General features: G+C 36.8%; 1 protein-coding gene across 1 annotated transcript in view; it reads left to right on the forward strand.

Annotated features, from left to right (window-relative positions):
- rapgef5a (Rap guanine nucleotide exchange factor (GEF) 5a) overlaps positions 1 to 21,248 on the forward strand; it is a gene marked incomplete at both ends in the record, with an annotated part of 65,356 nt that overhangs the window by 23,261 nt on the left and 20,847 nt on the right. The window contains 3 exons of the mRNA XM_079442279.1: positions 4,636 to 4,764; positions 14,273 to 14,403; positions 19,107 to 19,207. Coding sequence (XP_079298405.1) covers positions 4,636 to 4,764; positions 14,273 to 14,403; positions 19,107 to 19,207 — 361 coding nt within the window. The remainder of the gene's footprint in view (positions 1 to 4,635; positions 4,765 to 14,272; positions 14,404 to 19,106; positions 19,208 to 21,248) is intronic.

Genomic DNA, 21,248 nt, shown 5'->3' on the forward strand with positions numbered 1-21,248 from the left:
AGCCTTGATGTGCAGAAGAGACTTCTTTATAAAACATAAAAATGTGTTCTCAAAAACACCTATAAGATGACATTCAGACATCTACAGATTGATGTTCTGGTGATTCACGGAGAGCGAGAGCGTCCTAATTCACTGTCAACTTGCTTTTCATGAAGTTACATGACATTTGTGGGCGTATTTGAAAGTACATGAGATTACATGTGCAGTCATGTTTATTTCATGAAGCGAGTGTGTGTGTGTGTGTGGGCTTCAGAAAGTAGTCAAGGTCTCTCTGCGTCTTCAAACGTAGGAGAGCTCTTCCTCTGGATCTGAATGATTGATGGTCTGGTCTCAGAGTAACACACTAATGGTCTTGTGTAACTGTTGTTGTCCAGCAGGAAGTTGCTGTGTGAGGGACAGGAAGTGTTGAGGTCGGTTTGCATCACCATATCAAGCTAATGAAGTTCACAGGGACTCACTGTGTGTGTGTGTGTGTGTGTGTGTGTGTCTATGTGTCTCTGTGTGTGTGTGTGTGTGTGTGTGTGTGTGTGTCTATGTGTCTCTGTGTGTGTGTGTGTGTGTGTCTATGTGTCTCTGTGTGTGTGTGTGTGTGTGTCTATGTGTCTGTGTGTGTGTGTGTGTGTGTGTGTGTCTGTGTGTCTGTGTGTGTGTGTGTCTGTGTGTGTCTCTGTGTGTGTGTGTGTCTCTGTGTGTCTCTGTGAGTCTCTCTCTGTGTGTGTGTGTGTGTGTGTGTGTCTCTGTGAGTCTCTCTCTGTGTGTGTGTGTGTGTCTCTGTGTGTCTCTCTGTGAGTCTCTGTGTGTGTGTGTGTGTTTCTATGTGCCTCTGTGTGTGTGTGTGTGTGTGTGTGTGTGGTGAAGCAGGCTGGGATCTGATTAGTTCTCCTCTGTGGTTAGTGGACGCTCATTAGCCCATAATTACAGTCAAGGTAATAACGGCTCTGTCTGGCTCTCGTTATCTTCTGCTCTGCTCTATCGTCTGTCAGCGCTGCACATTCAGTTTTGGTCTCAAACTCAATTTTCACGTTTAATGAAGTCAATTTTAGTCACACAGACTTGTTTGCATCTCTTAGTCACTAGGGTTCTCCTTATATCTTAAGTGTGTCTTACTGAATGATACAACAAAAATATACAAGACACAAAACTAAAGTATTACAATGTGATTTATGCTGTTTAAGTGTGTTGTTTCTTGAGGAGCTGAATGTTGTGGATGTTGTTGTTGATGCATTAATTCTTTACGGTTTACGCAAGGATATAATTGTCATATAAATTATTTATATAAAAATAATTACATTTTATTTATTTAAATTATTTTTGTATTTTATTTTATTGTTATAATTTAAATATACATAAAAAGTATCATCTAAAAGTAACGGTTTAAAATTTTTTAATTGTTTAATTTGAAAAGTTTTTATTATTATTTATTTTAAATAAATGCATAATAATTTTCATGCAAATTTGCAGGATGCTCCTAGTTCTTTACAGTTAAACAAGGACGTTCTGTTTATTTAATATTATTATTAATTATTTAATATTTTAATATAAAATAAATGATATATAAAATAATTAGTTTGTATTTTGAATGAATATTTTTGCATTATTTCTTTACAGTTTAGACATTTGTTTTCTTTTTTAAATTGTATGTTTTTAAAGGAATTAATTTTTAAAGCAATATTGCTGTTGAACTTTTGGGTTTTTTCATTTTCTGTTGTTGCATTAATTATTCACAGTTTATGCAAGAATATGATAAATGCAATGATAAAAATAATTAATTTGAATTATAGTTTTTGTAAATTAATTAGCTTATTTTTAAAATAATATTTATTTTAATTTTCATTTATTTTCAGTTAAACCTTAAAGTTGCATTGGCACAAAAACAGAAACAAATGTATAGCTTGAGCTGTATGTTGTCACTTATGTTATTGTATTATTTATGTTTATTAAATTGTATTAAAATGATTATACAATGTATTATATAATACTATTATATTTTTTTAAATAACTAAATTATAATGAAGTAATTTAATTACGTTTTAATAATTAAATTATTTTAAAATGATTTTTTAAATACTTGGTTCTTCACTTTTCAGTGCAATATTGCAGTGTGTTTCAATTAAAATCTCGAGTTTTTATTGGCAAAGAAGTCTGAGCACTAATAGTGAGGATTTGCTCAGCAAACCGCGCTAAAGACAATACCACCGGTTCATCTCAAACGTGGTCTCTGAAGCAGCCGTTGTGTTTGGTCACATGATCTGCATCACTATTAGCTCAGAGTAAGAGTTTCTGATCACATGTTCATGAGCTGCAGCTTGTGTTGTTCTGAACGGCAGTCTGCTGTATTTTGACAGCGCTGTGTGTCTGTTTTGCTTCGGTCCGGTCTGTGCTGGTCTGGGATGGTTTTGTGGGAAGGCGGTTTAGCTCACAGGAAACCAGCGGTGCTTCGGGCCAATCCAAACACAGCGCTGAGTAAATAAATAAACACTCAGGACTCTGGTGATAACTGACAGACATGAGCTTTATCTGTGTGTGTTCAGGATTTGAGCTTGTTCTCTCTCAGATCATCTGCTAGTGCCGGCCTTATTAATATTTGACTATTTATTCATATTTTCAGCTCTCATTTTAATTTGAGCTTTTATTAGTAATTTAATGTGCTTTATTATTTCTGTTTCTATAGCTTTTCTATTTTTATTATTCTTAATTTTAATTTTTCATCTAAAAATATATATATCTTATTTCAACTTTATTTCAAAATGATTTTTAAAAGTTTTTGTTTTAGCTAACGATAACAACACTGGCTTCTCTCCAAAATAGAGACAAAGCTTTATTGGCAGGATTATTCATATAAAAGCTGTAAAATACTAAAAGTACAGAAAAAGGCAATATTGAGTACTATGTTTGTACAGTTTCTGAAGAATTGTGTTTTTAATTCATTAATCATTTTTATATTTTCAGTTTTCATTGTAGTTTTAGTTTTGGTAATTTTGTTACATGCTTTTTTAATTTCCTTGTTTTTTTGTTAATTAAAAATATATTTTAATATTTAATATTTCTATATAGCTTTAAGTTTTACTCAATTTGTTTTACGTACAATATTTTTTATCAATGCAAATGAGAATTTACAATTGAAAATAAGCACAACTTAAACTACCATTATAGGTTTATTAATATTTTAAATAAAATTAATACAATTTTTATTTTCAGTTTTGAGTTCGATTTTAGTTTTAGTTTTGCACTTTTGTCATTTCTATCATTTTTTTATAAATGTTACTAGTTAGGTTTAATGTATTTTTATTTGAGTTTAATATTTTTCATTAGCATATTTGTTTGAAGTACAGTATTTCTTATCAATACAAATGAAAATGTGCAATACAAAATAAACAGAATAGAATTAGATTTTTTATATTTTCAGTTTTCAATTTTAGTTCAATTTGTAATTTTGTGGTTTTGTCATTTTTATTAGTAATTTTTTTTTTTTTTTTTTACTATTTAATTTTTTTTCAGTTTTGGTTTAGTTCAATTTCAGTTTTTATTTATTTCCAAGTTGGTTAGTTGGCAAGGAAGCATTTTTTTTTCTAATCTAATTGTTATATTTTATTTAAAGTCAGCTTTATTACAATTAACAAAATATGTTTTTAATAGTTTTATTTAGTTTTATATAATGGCAACACTGCTGGTGTTTGTCTGTATAAAATGCACTGCTGGTTGCTTAGTTGTTTTTTTCCACAACCTGTTGCTTTAAGTAACAAATAAATAATGTGAACTCAATGCAAGCAACTGAAATGAAATTGAATATAAATACAAAATATGATTACAAGTAAAGCACCCAAAGTCTCTCTCGTTCTGTAGATGCTGTCAATCATCTGTCTTTGATTCAGTTTTTTCATTAGCATATTTGTTTGAAGTACAGTATTTTTATCAATACAAATGAAAATATAGAATACAAAATAAACACCACAAATTAGCTTTTATTTGATCTTTTCAGTTTTAGTTCATTTTAGTTACATTATTTTATGATTTTGTCTTTTTTTTGTGATACTATTTAAGTTTTATTTTTATTATTGTTATTTTTAATTTCAGTTTTAGGTTTAGTTTTTATTTATTTCCAATTAGTAATTTTAATGCTCCAGCTTAAACTTATTTCAGTTAGTTGGCAAGAACACATTTTTAATTTTTATTCACTTCAAGTTGTTCATCTACTTTTTATATTTTTTAAATATTTTTTTATGTCCACTTTTCTGTACAAAATTCACTGCTGGTTTCTTAGTTGTTGTTGTTGTTGTTTTACAACCTGTTACTTGAAGTAACAAATCAATAATGTGAAGTGCAAGCAATTGATAGAAACACAAAATATGATTCCAAGTAGTAAAGCACCCAAAGTCTCTCTCGTTCTCTAAGGTGTGCTGTAGATGCTGTCAATCATCTGCCCCCGCCTCCTGTGGGCGGAGCCACACAGCCACACCCCTCCCCCTCTGTCCCTCTCACACACTCTCAATGCGTTCAGAGTCTCTTCCAGAGGAAAGTGACTCAGGCAGATGAGCGAGCGAGAGAGAGCATGGCTGTGTGTTCTCTGTGTCTCTGGCAGTAACTCCGGCTGAGATGTCGTGGGACTGTGGACTGAAGTATCTATTTTCTCTGCAGCAGGCGGGCGTCTGCGCTCTCCGGGCTCCGGATGACTTCTCGCGGTTGGAGATGGTCCAGCGACTGGCCAAAGACGGCTATCGCTTCCTCCAGAACCAGAACTACCGGCTCCCGGACCGCTCCGCTCAGGTAGGACGGCCCTCGGGCGCACCTGAGCCTGTTGGCATGACAACAGCGGTCAGGGGTCACATGAGGATGACAAACTCACCAGATATCAACCTGTTGAGGTGTTTCTAAAACACACTTCTGGAGTCCTGCTTTCTAAAGCTCCTGCTCGTACACTCTTAAAATAAAGAACCAGAGGGAGTTTTATAAGCTGATATCACAGGAGAAGAATTTTAAGTTTCATAAAGAAAACCACCTTAAGTATTTTCATACTTAAGTCTTTGATAACTGATTTATACATTTGTAGGATTTTGGCACAATTAGAGTTAAATAATAATACTTATGCTATAGCAATTATTTCATATTAATTGGGAATATTTTGCTACTAATTTATAGTACTGTTTATTTATTTACTATTAATTTAATTAATTTACTAATATTTTACACAGTTATATTATTAGTATTATTATTTACACCAGTGTATTCATGCAAATTTGTTCTGCAAAATAAATAATTGCAATTTATTTGCAATAATAATAATAGTAATGTGGTATAGTTATTATTATTATTATTATTATTATTACTTGCACTATTATATTCATGCTATTTTTTCCTAAATAATAATTGCAATGTATTTGCAGTAATAATAATGTGCTATAGTTTTATTATTATTATTATTAGCACTATTGTATTCATGGAAATTTGTTTTGCAAAATAAATAATTGCAATATTTTCAATAATTATAATAATAAAGAAAATATTTTAGTTAATTTATTATTATTTACTCCATTGCAATTATGAAAATTTATTTTGCTAAATAAATATTTCCAATATATTACATTATTAACATTATTAATAATAATAATACATGTGCAAATAATAATAAAATGGTAGTAATAATAATAATAATTATATTAAAAATAAAAAGCAATATGTTTTTGTCTAACTTAACATGCTGTACGTTTCTCAAAACTTAAGTTAAAGTAATTATGCAAATTATACATGAAATAAGTACGTGAGTGTGATTATCAGTCTCTAGGAACGTCTTTGCCTTGCCTCATTTGATTTCCTTTTCTCTCAGAAATGCATGAGTTTAAGGAGGTAGGATGGACTGCGAGTGGCGATTTGTGTTTGTAAGGTGTTGTTGGTGGATGAACTGTAGTGTTGGAGCTCATGTTCACGTGATCTGGTGTAGGATTCGCTGCTCTGGTGTCACAGATCACACGGCTGAAGGTGTCCATCTCCATTCCACATGCTGTTTACATACAGTCTAACAACAAACTGATCAAATATTGGAAATGCAGTATTTAAATTAGTGCTGTCAAATGATTAATCGTGATTTATATTATATATCTTTATTATATATTTATTACACACACACACACACACACACACACACACACACACACACACACATACAGTATATATTTAAGACAAATATGTTACATTTATATATTAAATATAGGCCTATTTATATGTAATATGAATTATATGAATATAAATATATACATAATAAATATACACAGTACACACACATATATTATGTAAACAAAAACTTTTATTTTGGATGTGATTAATCACGATTAATCGTTTGACATGGCTTATTTAAATATTAGTGTTATTTTAGTATTATTTCTATAATATTTTATTTATCTATAATATTAGTTTTTTTATAATTTCAGTTTTCATTTTAATTTTAGTTTGACTAATTTTATGTGCTTTTGTCTTTTTTTTTACTTTAAATTTGGTGTATGAATGATAGTGTTAATTTGTGTATATATTTTTCTAGTATTTATTCACATTTTTCATTATCTTTTATTTTCATATTTTCAGTTTGCGTTTTAATTATAGTAATTTTAATATTTCATCTTAAAATAATTTTGTTCCAGTTAGTTGCCAAGGCAACATTCCTCATTTTCGCTCCTTCGAACTTTAAGTTTTCCAAATAATATTTATATTTAATTTAATCTTTATTTCAAATCACAAAAATTATTTTAATAGTTTTACCTTCACTTATTTATTTAAGAATAACATCCCTTATATAGAAACAGTCTTATATATATAAAAAAAAAACATATATATTTTAAATAATTAATAAATTGAAGGGGCACTCCTAGTCTTAAATTACAAACACTTGCCTGCAGCAAAAATAACATTAGTTTTGATTGAAAATTAGAAAGCACCTGTAAGTCAAGCATAGCTTTCGTTCTGAAAGAGAGAATGCCAACTGCTTTCTATTTAAGTAATGTTCTCCATGTCTTCTGATAGCGATAAAGTTCTCCAGATCTGTTTTTGGACTGACATTATACATCTCGTGTTTGATTTGGACAGAAGTGTTGTATTGTTTCTTTTCCCTCTTCATGACCGTGTGGTTTCAGGTCTTATGTAAACCAGGATGATGTCTGGAGACGTGGAGTCAGCCCAATTCCTGAATATGAGATTCATTCAACCATCTTTTTCCTAAAAAGATCTTTGTGATCAAATCATTCCCACAGTTGCGCACGGGATTTCCTTACGGAGAGCAGGGCTTGTGCTGTGACTTTAGGTGGAGTTTGTTTGGTGTGTTTCGGTTCTGCTGCATTGTTAGAGTAAAGATCGTGTCCTTTGGTTTTTCCAGGATCATGGGAGTTTTCTGTACAACTTTCTGGTGTAATTAAGGAAACGCAGCGTGCACACACACACACACACACACACACACACGCACACACTATCGCTCTCTGTACAGAAACACAGGAAGGGAACACTGAGTGCTTCCTCTGGCTTTTCCTGTGCTCTCTGTACATCAGCGAGGTCTCTGGACTCGATCCCCACCCAGCATGAGAACCAACCTCAACCCCTGAACCGCAGGACAGGTGGAGACTTAAACACACACCTCTGTCCCGCTGATCCTCACACACTGTCATTAACAGAGCAATGCGGTCTGTAGTTAAACACAACCGCTCAAGCTAGTGATGCTTTCTTAGAAAAAAACATTATGCTTAGGAAGCATTTAAAAAAGCATTTAAAGATGCAATTAAAAGTGAATTTAACGTTTTGAAAGAGATTCTTCTGCTCACCAAGGCTGCATTTATTTGATTAAAAATGAAATATTATTACAATTTAAAATAGCTGTTTTCTATACTGTATAGAATATCTGTTAAACTGTAATTTATTTCTGTGATGCGCAGCTGTATTTTCAGCATCATTACTCCAGTCTTCAGTGTCACATGATCTTCAGAAATCATTTACAATTCATATATTTGTAATATTTTGTAATATTATATTTTATTATATAAATTGTAACATTATTATACATTATAATGCCTAATTAACAATACATATTAGCATTATAATACATCCTTGCTAAATAAAAGTGTTTATTTCTTTCAAAGAAATGTTCTAAATCAAAAAGAAGATTGTATGTAATATTTTTTTATGATTATTTTTTTAAAGAATTCTGTGCAGGTAAAGTTTTTTTTTTTATACGTGAACTGATAAAATGCAAACCCTGAATACTTTCAATAAAAGCATTTGCCAAATGCATAAATGTACTGTAAACGTGAGACTGAGAGGAAGAAGAAAGCAGGGGAGGTCACAGGCCCGGCGCCAGGACGCACGACTTTTATATTTCTTGGGCGGGGGGGGATTGCGGTTGGTTTCAAGTAAACACTCAGATTCCATTATTTGGGTACACTTTACAATAATTCACTAACACTTTAATACATTAACTAATGGAACCTTATTGTAAAATGTTACAATTACACAGAAAAGCAAGCAGGTGCATGATTTGGCATGGCAGCTAATACAAATAATTACTAACCGTTTCCTTACCAAAATCTTGTGTTTGGACCAGGCTCGGTTGCAGAATCATCACTCTGTGCTTCTGACATTATTATCTTGATCTATATAGTGTAGTTAGCTATCTATGTGTCGTACATGGCTGCTTATCAAGCATGAAAAACAAGTATTATTTAAATATTGAATATATTATCGTATACAGCATGCAAAGAGCACTTCTTTTAAATTTATTAAAACTGTCACTCATTCATCACGATCTCACAAAGTTTAGTTTAAATCAATGAATCTGACAACACAATGAAACTTTTTACAATGAAGTTACGAGCATGATAGAGCTCGGTGCTGGACAAAAAGTGTTGAGTGCGTGGATTCCAACCTAAACACTTCTGATTGGCCATTGTGTTGTAGAAATCAACAAACATGTCTTTGATTGGCTGCTTTGCTCCCCTCTGCGAAAATGCATTGTAAAATCATTTGACGCTTTCCAAAGCAGAAGATACACTGGATTGTTTGCCAAATCTATTTCGTTATGCTATTATTACGAAGAAAACAGATACTAGACCAGGAGTTATGGGCAGCTTTTCCATCTAAAAGGAATCAGTTAGACTATTTTACACTATACACGCTAAACTAAAGTCCAGCCGTCCCCCTCGGTCTGGGGGGGGGGGCACAGGGATGTCCATGGGGGGCCAAAGCCCCCTGCACCAACCCCCCCCTCTCTCTCTCTCTGGTGCCGGGCCTGGGAGGTCAGGTGATGAGGTAATGTCCTGGAGAAGCAGAGATGGGGTTTTCCTACAGGAACTGGAGGATGGGATGGTCTGGTTTTATGCGTCTGCTGTGGTCTGATGTGGTTATGATATAATCTGCTTGAGCTGCTGGTTCTGGGTGAGCGCTGAACCCTCATTATCTCTGAAATACTTCGCTCTGATTGGTCAAACTCATCGTTTTGTGGTTAAATATGACGCCAGACAGAATAATCGACTTTCCTGTTGCATCTTCAGACCAGATTCATCATCACAGGCATGTTTTATTTTTATTTTATTATTGTGTCCCTGCAGATCTTCTGTGAGACTCATTCAGTCATTCACAATGTACTGCTTCTGTTATGTAACGCTCTCACTGGCATCTTGAAAATGGAAAAAATGTATTTTTCATCAGCACTGACATTTAAATATGAGCACACATAACAGTTGATTTTGGAAAGGCTCGAGAGAAACTGCAGATAAACAGTTTGTTATCGTTTGCATCGCCAACATTTTTTCCCAGCAGCCTCTGGCCTGTAGTGTTTGTTAATGTAGGTGCTTTTCTGTGGAATTGCGTAACTGCAGTAAAATCTTGTTAGCGTTGCTTTTTATAAACACATCTGCAGGGAGGAGCAGCGCAGAATCCATCTGATCTGGGCTTGTTTTGGAGTGTTTGGGGAATGTTTGGGAAACACGGCGTGTTTGTTCCGGTTTGAGTAATTTGTGGTCAGACTGGAAGTATTTTTGGAATCTTCAGGAGTTTTTTTGGAATTCGAATTCCGGTGAAGTAACAGTGAATTCTGAGGAGGTCGTGACCTTCGTTAGGAGGTCAGAGGTCATGTTTGTGTCTGTCTGGATGTAGATAATCCATCTGTTTCCCGTCCCGGCGGTCTGGTGATTGACAGATGACTCCTGCGGCGTCCCAGCATCCTTTGCTCCGCGGGAGGGCGGCTGAAGTGACCAATCATCGCTCACCAATCTCGCAGGCAGCAGACTCTCCACTGAAGGTCGTTCAGGGATGGAGGAGAGTTTGGGCTGCTGACAGATATTGTATATTTTAGTGAACATGTTCCAGAACATTTTGTCCACGGTTTGGAAGCCTGTGGGCGGTTTGAGCGTCGATAGCATTGTGCTGTTGTCACACACAGTGGTCATTTCTTACGTTTCACTGGATTTTGACCGCATGAAATGCTTGCTGCTTCATGTTGATGTATGTCTTGATAAGGAAAGGAAGTTGGGTTGGAATGTATTTGTAAGACTTGCTCTGTGTTTAAAATGGCTAATAATGTTTAGTTTACATCACAGATGCCAAAACTAGCAAGTGAAGCTGATAAAAGCTGTTAGGAATTGGAAGCATAATGCTTTAAAAAAAAAAAATCAAGTCCCCATAAATTAAGTCTGGTACAAGAAAAATGTGTGTGTGTGTGTATATATATATATATATATATATATATTTTTTTTTTTTAAAGAAATGGATACTTTAATTTATCAAGGATGCATTAAAATGGCCAAAAGTGACAGTAAAGACATTTCTATTTCTAATAAATGCTTTTCTTTTGAACTTTCTATTTATCTGTGAATCTGAAAAATAAAATGCATCTCAGTTCAATTTCCACAAAATTTTTCACCAGCACAACTGTTTTCAACATTGATGATAATCAGTATATTAGTATATTAGAAAATCAACTCGGTATATTAGAACGATTTCTGAAGGATCATGTGACACTGAAGACTGCAGTAATGATGCTGAAAATTCAGCTTTGAATCACAGAAATAAATCATATTTGAACAGTTATTCACATCGAAAGCAGCTATTTTGAATCAGCATAATATTTCACATTTTTACTGTTTTTATGGTATTTTTGATCAAATAAATGCAGCCTTGGTGAGCAGAAGAGACCTCTTTCAAAAACATTACAAAATCTTACAGACCCCAAATTTTTGAGCGGTCGTGTAGATGCACTCAAAGCTAATGAACATTGACTAAAAGCCACAAAATTTTAATTTAATTCAGTCTTTGTTTTGGATGATATTGTAAGTCATTCAACATCACATGTTCTCATTTCTTTCGAAACGGTGTTAAACTTACACCCTTGCAGGAGTTCAGATGACCTACTTCTGAGTCTTGCATTACAGCGTGTCATCACCTGTCTGACTCCGCCCACCTGCTCTGGAGCTTGTGACCTTGTCACCTGTGAAGGTGTTCAGTCAGAGAATGAGTCAGGTCAGCGGATGCTCACAGACAGCCCTGTTTTTCTGTTCATTCTGATCACAGCAGTATTTACACACATCTGGACTGATGCCATTTCTGAATTTACCTGCTGTCATTATGATTTATCAGCACAGTATATTTTTATGTAGCTTAAAAAATGTTAATTAGTTTTCAGAGCAGTACTATTTCAGTAAAAAACTGTAAAAATATACACTACCAATTCAAATATGGGGTTCTTTTTAACGAAATTAATACTTTTATTCAACAAGGATGCATTAAACTGATCAAACGTGACCGTAAAAACATTCATAATGTTATAAAAGATTTCTATTTCAAATAAATTTTCTATTCATCAAAGAATCCTGAAAAATAAAATGTATCAAAGTTTCCAAAAATATGAAGCAGCACAAGTATTTTCAACATTGATAATAATGATCCTGGAAATTTAGCTTTGATCACAGCAATAAATTACAGTTTAACATATATTCACATAGAAAACTGCTATTTTAAATTGAAATAATATTTCACAATTTTTACTGTATTTTTAATCAAATGCAGTCTCGGTGAGCAGAAGAGAAATCCTAAACTTTTAAACCATAGAGTATGCAGATAAATGCTGTTTATGGTATACGAATGTATATAAATGGAAATTATTAAATCATTGTGTGAAGTAAAAACTTATTTTCAAATAGATTTTTACTGTATTTTACTTTTTGCATTAGTCTTTTGTTTACTTAAAAGGATGTGGACAGATGAATCAGATGTCGCTTGATTTAATTGCTAGATTATTGTGATTATATGTGATTATTCAACATGTCGTAGAGCAGGTTTTTTAATAGTCTTCAGTGTACAGTTTTTGAAGTATCTGCACCTGCAGGCCACATCAAGACCCGGATTTCAAACACAAAGCCTTCTGATGCCACGGATGTGCGTCTTTCTTTTGTGCAACAAACCGCTGTGCATCTGAATGTGTGTGTCGTGATTCTCACCTGTGCGGCAGGTGTGTGTGTGTGTGTGTGTGTGTGAGAGAGACGTTCCTAATCCTTTTCCTGCCTTTTATCTTCCTCAAACGCTGCTGTCTAGACTCGTCTGAAACACACACAAACACGTCAGGTGTGTGGCTGAAGCGCTGTTCAGAGCTGATTGAGTTAGCCTTTCATTCATTTGTTAATGCAAAGATCACTTAGCAAGAACTGTTTTGAAGTTCATTAGTTATTTGTAAGATTGATGAAGCGCTTCTGTGTGTTTGGTGGAGTTTGATTTTAAAGAGTATATTTTTGCGGGCAGGATTGTGATTCTGAGTGTAATGACTTTCGTTTCTCCCTAATGATGTGCTGCTTAATTAAAACTGAAAGTGAGAGTTTGAGTGTGACAGAAATGCATGTGGAAACTTGTCGGGTTTGGCAGCAGAAATACACGCTGTGATATATTTGCAAACCTGATTGGTTTTGATTGCACCCTGTTTTTTCCAATAGAAGTTGTATTTGTGTAGTTTGTAACTGAATCATTTTGCTTTTTAATGAAAGAATCAACATTTGCCATATTCCAATCAATATTTTATTGTCTTTTTTGTATGCTGTTCTAAATGAATGGACCATTACTTTATGAATTACTCATGAACGTTTCAATCTTTTGAGTTGAGTATTGAATCGGTTGATTCAGTTCACATAGCCTGTATAAAAGGTGACTGAATGTTCGTTTTTATTAATGAACTGACATTTCTTCAGTGTTTAAGTAAGATAAATATTGTGTGTAATTGTCATTTTTTTCATTTTTGGTGTCAATCGGTAATTGATTTGGTTCTCCGTTTCTCAGGTGCTTTGATGCCAATGTCCAGAAATGACAAAAATGTATCATAGAAGCATATTTTTTCCCAAGATTTAATGCAACATATAGGCTGAAATTAAAGTCTCTTGAAGATCTTGAAATTCACCCTTGTTTTTCTTAGCATGTTCATGAGTAGCTATGAATTATTCATGATTGATTCATTGATTTGAGTTGATTCAGTTGATTCAGTTCACATAGCCAGACTACACGATGACAGATTGCTCCATTTATGAGTGAACTATTTCTCCACTTTCTATTTAAGACAACTGTTTTGATGTGTAATTGTGTCATTATTTTTGTTTTATTTTCATGTTTGTGTCAGTCAGTAAATGAAAGTCCAGAAATGACAAAAAAAAGTATAATAAAAGCACCAAGAAAGTAGTTCATATAAATGTGTGCTTTATTCCAAATCTTCCAGCAACAAACAAGTTGAAATTTAAGCTTAGCTTTTTAAGAGTAGTTATGCATTATTCATAAATTATTCATTCTTTTGGGTTGATTCTGTTCACGTAAATGATGGCAATGTTCAATTTTAAGTCACTATACACTAAAGATCTTAATATTTGCCCTAGTTTTTCTTGGCATGTTCATGAGACGTAATTATGAGTGAATCATGAATGATTCATTCTTTTGAGTCAGATATTGAATCTAGTGATTCAGTTTAAATGATGACAGAATGCTCATTTTTTGAATGAACTATTTCTTCAGTATCTGTTTAAGGAAGAAAACCATTGTGTTTTAATGTGTTTTAATAGTGTTCACTGAAGATCTCAGTATTCATTCTAGTTTTTCTTAACATGTTCATTATGAATTATTCATGAATGACTCGTTGATTCAGTTCACATAGTCAGTCTAAATGAGAGCATGTTCATTTGTTTGAACGAATTTCTTCAGTCAGTGTCTGTTTGAGTGAGATAGGCATTGTGTTTTGCTGTGAATCAGTGAGTGATTGGGTTGTGTGTGGTTCTCTCAGGCGCAGGGCGAGGGCGTTGTGCGCGTCTGTCTGAAGGAGAGGGGTCAAGATGTGCTGGTTCTCCAGAGAGTCCCGTCAGATCCAGCGTCTCCGCAAACGGCTGGAGTCAAAGACGAGGACGGCGATAAGAGGTGAGGCCACGCCCCTTATATATCCCTCCCATTTATTTACATATCCTTATAAGCTCCACCCCTCATCCACGTTGCTTTATTGGCATGACATGTGTGTTACAGTATTGCCAAAGCATTTTAGATGTGCAAAATACAGAATATAATTACACCACCAAAGTAATACAGGTGACAATAAAGGAGAGTAAATAAATATATAAATTAGTGCTGTCAAACGATCAATCACGCTTAATCGCTTCCAAAATAAAGTTTTTGTTTACATACTATATGTACTGTGTTTATCATTATTATGTTTATATAAATACACACACATACAGTAAATATTTTACAAGTATTTGCATGTATATATATTTATATTTTATATTATATATAAATATATTTAATATATAAACATTGCATATTTTTCTTAAATATATACATGCATGTGTTTGTATTTATGTACATAATAAATATACACAGTACACACACATATATTATGTAAATAAAAACTTTTATTTTGGATACAATTAATCGCAATTAATCGTTTGACAGCACTAATATAAATACAACAAAATAAAACATAACAGCAGACTGTATTTCTATTTTATTTAGGGTGATTTCACACTGAGTCCAAACTTTTCTAATGCGTTTTTCGTATTCGTTATCCTAAAAAGTCGTCACGCACAGAAACCTTGCACACTGAGTCCAATGCGTATTAATTAATCAGTTGCGAAAAAATTAGCAAAACAGTACTAAATGGAGTTTTCAAGCAGTGAGAATGATTTTGTCATCCTCTCTCTTCTTAAAAAGAGAAAAAGACTAGATATAGAGAGGAAGGAGAGTTCCCAGCGGGGTTATCCTGGGCGATTCAAAGTTTACTTCTGTCACGGTCGGTGGTTGTAGTAATCGGCGCCCACACAAAAGGATAACAAAAAGGTATATTTAATAGCATCAACACACGTAAGACCATTTACAACTTAATATCCGACAAACATAAAGGCAGAACTGAGGACTTATAAAGAAACAGGAAACAAAGGAGCAAACTAGATGATTAATCAAACACAGGTGATGCATATAACTAATTAACAGAACTGGGTCATGAACTAAAACAGGAAGAACCAAATATGGGCAGAAAGGAAACTAAACAGAAACAGATACGTTACAGTATCTCCCCCTCCCGGAAGGTGCGTCCCGCACCGTAACAGTAACATCGGGGAGGGGGGGCGGGCGTCCTGGAGGCTGGAGCAGGACCAGGATAGGACAGGGGAGCCTCCAGGACGGATCAGGAGCCTTGGGAGACCATGGCAGGACTGGAGATTCGGGAGGCCATGGCGGATCTGGAGCCTTGGGAGGCCATGGCAGGACTGGAGATTCGGGAGGCCATGGCGGATCTGGAGCCTTGGGAGGCCATGGCAGGACTGGAGATTCGGGAGGCCATGGCGGATCTGGAGCCTTGGGAGGCCATGGCAGGACTGGATATTCGGGAGGCCATGGCGGATCTGGAGCCTTGGGAGGCCATGGCAGGACTGGAGATTCGGGAGGCCATGGCGGATCTGGAGGCTCAGGAGTCCATGGTGGATCAGAGTCCATTGTGGCCTTGGCCTTTGGCCTGGCCACACAGACTGGGACTATATGGCACCCCCCCAAAATTTCTTTGGGAAAGTTCCCCTCTGGGGGCCACATTGGAGGAGAGGGCTCTTGGGGGCGCTCGGGAGGAGCGGTAACCTGAGGGCGCTCTGGAGGAGCGGGCACTTGAGGGCGCTCTGGAGGAGCGGGCACTAGAGGGCGCTCTGGAGGAGCGGGCACTAGAGGGCGCTCTGGAGGAGCGGGCACTAGAGGGCGCTCTGGAGGAGCGGGCACTTGAGGGCGCTCTGGAGGAGCGGGCACTTGAGGGCGCTCTGGAGGAGCGGGCACTTGAGGGCGCTCTGGAGGAGCGGGCACTTGAGGGCGCTCTGGAGGAGCGGGCACTTGGGGGCGCTCGGGAGGCGCGGAGCTGGACGGAACCAGCGTAGATGCAGGAGGGCGCTCTTGCAGCGCAGACTCCTGAGGGCGCTCTTGCAGCGCAGACACTTGAGGGCGCTCTTGCAGCGCAGACACTTGAGGGCGCACGGGAGGCGCGAAGCTGGATAGAACCAGCAGAGACGAAGGAGCGCTGGACGGGACCAGCGGAGACGCAGGAGGGCGCTCTTGCAGCGCGGACTCTTGAGGACGCTCTTGCAGCGCGGATTCAAAGGGGCGCTCTTGTAGCGCAGACATTAGAGGGCGCACGGGAGGCGCGGGGCTGGACGGGACCAGCGGGAACTCAGGTGGGCTGGACGGGACCAGCGGGAACTCAGGTGGGCTGGACGGGACCAGCGGGAACTCAGGTGGGCTGGACGGGACCAGCGGGAACTCAGGTGGGCTGGACGGGACCAGCGGGAACTCAGGACGGCTGGACGGGACCAGCGGGAACTCAGGACGGCTGGACGGGACCAGCGGGAACTCAGGACGGCTGGACGGGACCAGCGGGAACTCAGGACGGCTGGACGGGACCAGCGGGAACTCAGGACGGCTGGACGGGACCAGCGGGAACTCAGGTGGGCTGGACGGGACCCTCTTGCGAGGTGCGGGGATAGGCGGACACAAACGAGGAGCAGGCACAGGATGGCACTGGCGAGGAGCAGGCACTGGATGGTATTGGTGAGGAGTAGTTTCTGGCGTGAGCATGGGAGCCGAGAATTCCGGGGGAAGAGCCTCATCCAATAGCCCCCTGTCCTTTACCTGAGGCGTAGGCGGCGGAACCCTCTTCACCGCAGCTGGCGCAACGTTCATCGCCCTTTTCGGCGGCTTCCTCCTCGCCGCGGGCGGAACATTCATCGCCGTGTACGGCGGGATCCTCTTCGCCGCGGACGGCGCAACGTTCATCGCCCCTTGCGGCGGAATCCTCCTCGCCGCGGGCGGAACATTCCTCGCCGTCTCAGGCGGAGCGAACCTCTCTCGGGCGGTGGGTAGGGGCGAGCGGCGAATGGCAACCCGTTCTCCCCAAAACGGATGGCCTCGGTAAGCCGCGATAGGCAGCCCGACATCCCACGCAGCACGAGCAGGGGCGAGCCGCGAACGGCGGCGTGAACCCCCGCAAACTACGGGAACCAGCTCCAACATTCCGAGCGTTAATCTCGTCTTCGTTTGTGGTCGGATATTCTGTCACGGTCGGTGGTTGTAGTAATCGGCGCCCACACAAAAGGATAACAAAAAGGTATATTTAATAGCATCAACACACGTAAGACCATTTACAACTTAATATCCGACAAACATAAAGGCAGAACTGAGGACTTATAAAGAAACAGGAAACAAAGGAGCAAACTAGATGATTAATCAAACACAGGTGATGCATATAACTAATTAACAGAACTGGGTCATGAACTAAAACAGGAAGAACCAAATATGGGCAGAAAGGAAACTAAACAGAAACAGATACGTTACAACTTCAGGATGTCAGTGGCTCAGTTTGATGCTTTGCTAGCGATACTAGAGCCACATATTAAAAAGAAGACCATTTCTGTGAAATCAGTGTGCAAGGATCTATATACAGCTTTGTGCTGCGAGATGAAGTAGATGAACTTGACAATTGCTATTCTGGATTTTGGCTTTCGCTTGCTCTGAATTGTTAAAACACCTCTCAAAATGCTTGCTACGGATGCGAAAAACGCAGAAAATCGAATCCGATTGGAATTTTTTTTTTTTTTATGATGGACGAAAGTTTCGGAGACAGTGTGTAAAGGTCATTGCACACTGAGTACCAAATTTTCGTCAGAAATTTTCGCACGTTAAAAAATAATTACGACCTCATGTTGTGTCAATCACGTTTACACACTGCCTCCGAAACGTTCGTCCGTCATAAAAAATTCGGATCAGGTTCGATTTTCTGCGTTTTCGCTTCTGTACCAAGCATTTTGATAGGAAAGGATGACGAATACAAAAAAAGTGAAAAAACTTTTTCTGACTGAAATTTGTGCAAGGACCTTTAATGTGACTGACATTATGTGAGGTATTTATTTTCCAACTTACGAAACTTTCGGACTCAGGTTGCAATGACCTTTTGGTTTGAGTTTGGTTTGGAGGTCAAATTTATTTTTTTATTTATTGATTTATTTAATTATTTAAAAAAAAAATCTAAATTATACTTTAGATTTTTGTCAGTTGCTTAAGGAATGTTAGGGCTGTGGGTGGAGCCTGTCTTCTCTCTCTCTCTCTCTCTCTCTCTCTCTCGAACACATTCCTGATGTTTTCTTCCTCATTACAGCTTGAACAGGAGCTGCTGACAGCTTAAAACTTGTGTGTGCATGTAAATGATTTCTTAGTTGGTGTTTGTGTGCAAATCTGTGCATTTTGCTGCATTGGTCGTGTTTGTCAGGTTGGTGTGAGTTTGCCCAGAAGCTCGGGGGGAACGGACCCCCGCACTGGGCATGACGCAGCACGCAGCTGCCTGGGATGGACCGGCAGACTTTCCTCAAACTCAGACCCGTCACGCTGGTGCAGGCAGAGGAGGATGACTATGATGATGAAGACGGGGAGTACAGCAACAGTCTGGAGGATGAGGATGAAATGCCCACGTTTGACATTCCTCATTTTCGTTACATTGACGATGATGATGAGGATGGTTATGTCATTAACAGCGGCTCCTGCTCAACGTGTTCCTCCTCTGAGGATGATTACCCATCCGAGTCTTCCTCTTCTCTGTCCCGCAGGTACGTGGTTGTGTCCGGGACGCCCCATAAGATCCTGGAGCACCTGCTGAGCGACCTACGTCTGGACGAGCAGCAGGGCGCGACGGAGAGCAAAGAGGCAGGTGAGTGACTCCAGCCATAGCATTGGCTGAAAATCTGATCCGCATTTGTGTGTTTGAAACACATATGTGACCCTGGAGCACAAAACCAGTCTGAAGTCGCTGGGGTATATTTGTAGCAATAACCAGCAATACACTGTATGGGTCAAAATTACCGGTTTTTCTTTCATGCCAAAAATCATTAGGTTATTAAGTAAAGATCATGTTCCATGAAGATATTTTGTAAATTTCCTACTGTAAATATATCAAAACTTCATTTTGGATTAGTAATATGCATTGCTAAGAACTTCATTTGAACAACTTTAAAGGAGATTTTCTCAAGATGTTTTTGCACCCTCAGATTCCAGATTTTCTAATAGTTGTATCTTGGAAAAATATTGTCCGATCCTAACAAACCATACATTAATGGAAAGCTTATTTATTCAGCGTTCAGAAGATGTACAAATCTCTATTTAGAAAAATTGACCCTTATGACTGGTTTTGTGGTTCTTTGTCACATTTTACCTCCAAGCACTTCACTGTGAAACTAGCAGATGATAATGTATTTTAATTTGTCAGAATTGGATTAGTTTGATATGGATAGTCTATGATATTATAAACAATGTATAATAAGGCAAGATATACTATTACTGCTGCTAATATTTATAATTAAATTATATTACATATTAAATGTATTATTATTATTTTTAATAATTCATAATTATTAATCAAATATATCATGTAAGAACTATTATCTTTCTTTTTCTATGTTAACATAATATATGTACATACAACAAATAATTATAATTATTACAGTTACAATAAATGTACATTTAATGTATATTTCTGTCTATTTAATGCAATTTTAATAATAAACTTACTGATTTATATATACACACAAAATTATGCTAAGTAAAAATAATGCAATAAAATAATACTTTTCTAATACATATATTATTAATTCATTTTATATATTAAATAGTAATTTATTACATAGTATGTATATATACTATACAAGTATGTAATACAAATATGATATGTATGTATGTGTGTGTATGTGTGTGTATATATATATATATATATATATATATATATATACTCATTTAGTGTATACACACACATATATATTATACATACTAAATTATATTAAGTACAAAACAATCATCCGTTGTGGTCCTATTATAATAAGAAGTAATTACTTTATATTTTATGTATATATTTAATTTATATTTTTTATATTAAATATATACATTAAAATATAAAGTAATTATTTCTATTATTATTGATAATTATTAAGTTAATATAATTATACATTCATATATGCTATAAAACAATATAATAAAAGCTAACTGTTTGAAACTTATTTTGTTTGAGAAACCTGGACTTCCAAATAATCATACTTTATATATTTCATATATATATATATATATAAAAAAAAAATTTATCCCCCCATTAAGCTATTAGATCTACCGTATATAGATAAATATCTGTAGCAATCACTTCTTGTGGCATAGTTATGGTTTTCTCTTACAAGCCTAAACTAGTTTGGCTGAATAACATTTAAAGCTGAATACAGTAGCGTCAGAACTAATCTAGAAGCATAACTCGGATGGTTTTCTGTGATCTCAGTGATCAGGTGAATACACACATTCCAGCTGTCAGTTATTTGAGCACGTGGCGTGTCTGAACCACTCCATCCACAAATACGGCAGGAATGCTTTGTGTTTTGCCACCAGCAGTGTTTCTTCTGCTTTCTGTTGCGTGGAGTTTGTGCCTCCGGGTGTCTTTACTCTCTGAAGTCGCACAAGATGACTTCTGAGGATGTTTTTGAAGTTGTGCATGCAAAACCTATTAGTTACAGCTTGTTTTTTACTCTTGCAGAAGCATAAATATTCATGAGTGTGTTTCCACAATGTGTGCATGCTGATAGCATGTGTGTGTTTAGATCCTGATGCTCAGATGAGGTGATTTAGTCAATGCAATATCTAATTCAACATGCAATGAGTTTTTAGTGTTTGCATTGAATTAAAGAGCCCAAATGAAGAGAAAACACTGTGTGATGATA

The sequence above is a fragment of the Barbus barbus genome (genome assembly GCF_936440315.1).
Source record: "Barbus barbus genome assembly, chromosome: 19".
Taxonomy (NCBI): domain Eukaryota; kingdom Metazoa; phylum Chordata; class Actinopteri; order Cypriniformes; family Cyprinidae; genus Barbus; species Barbus barbus.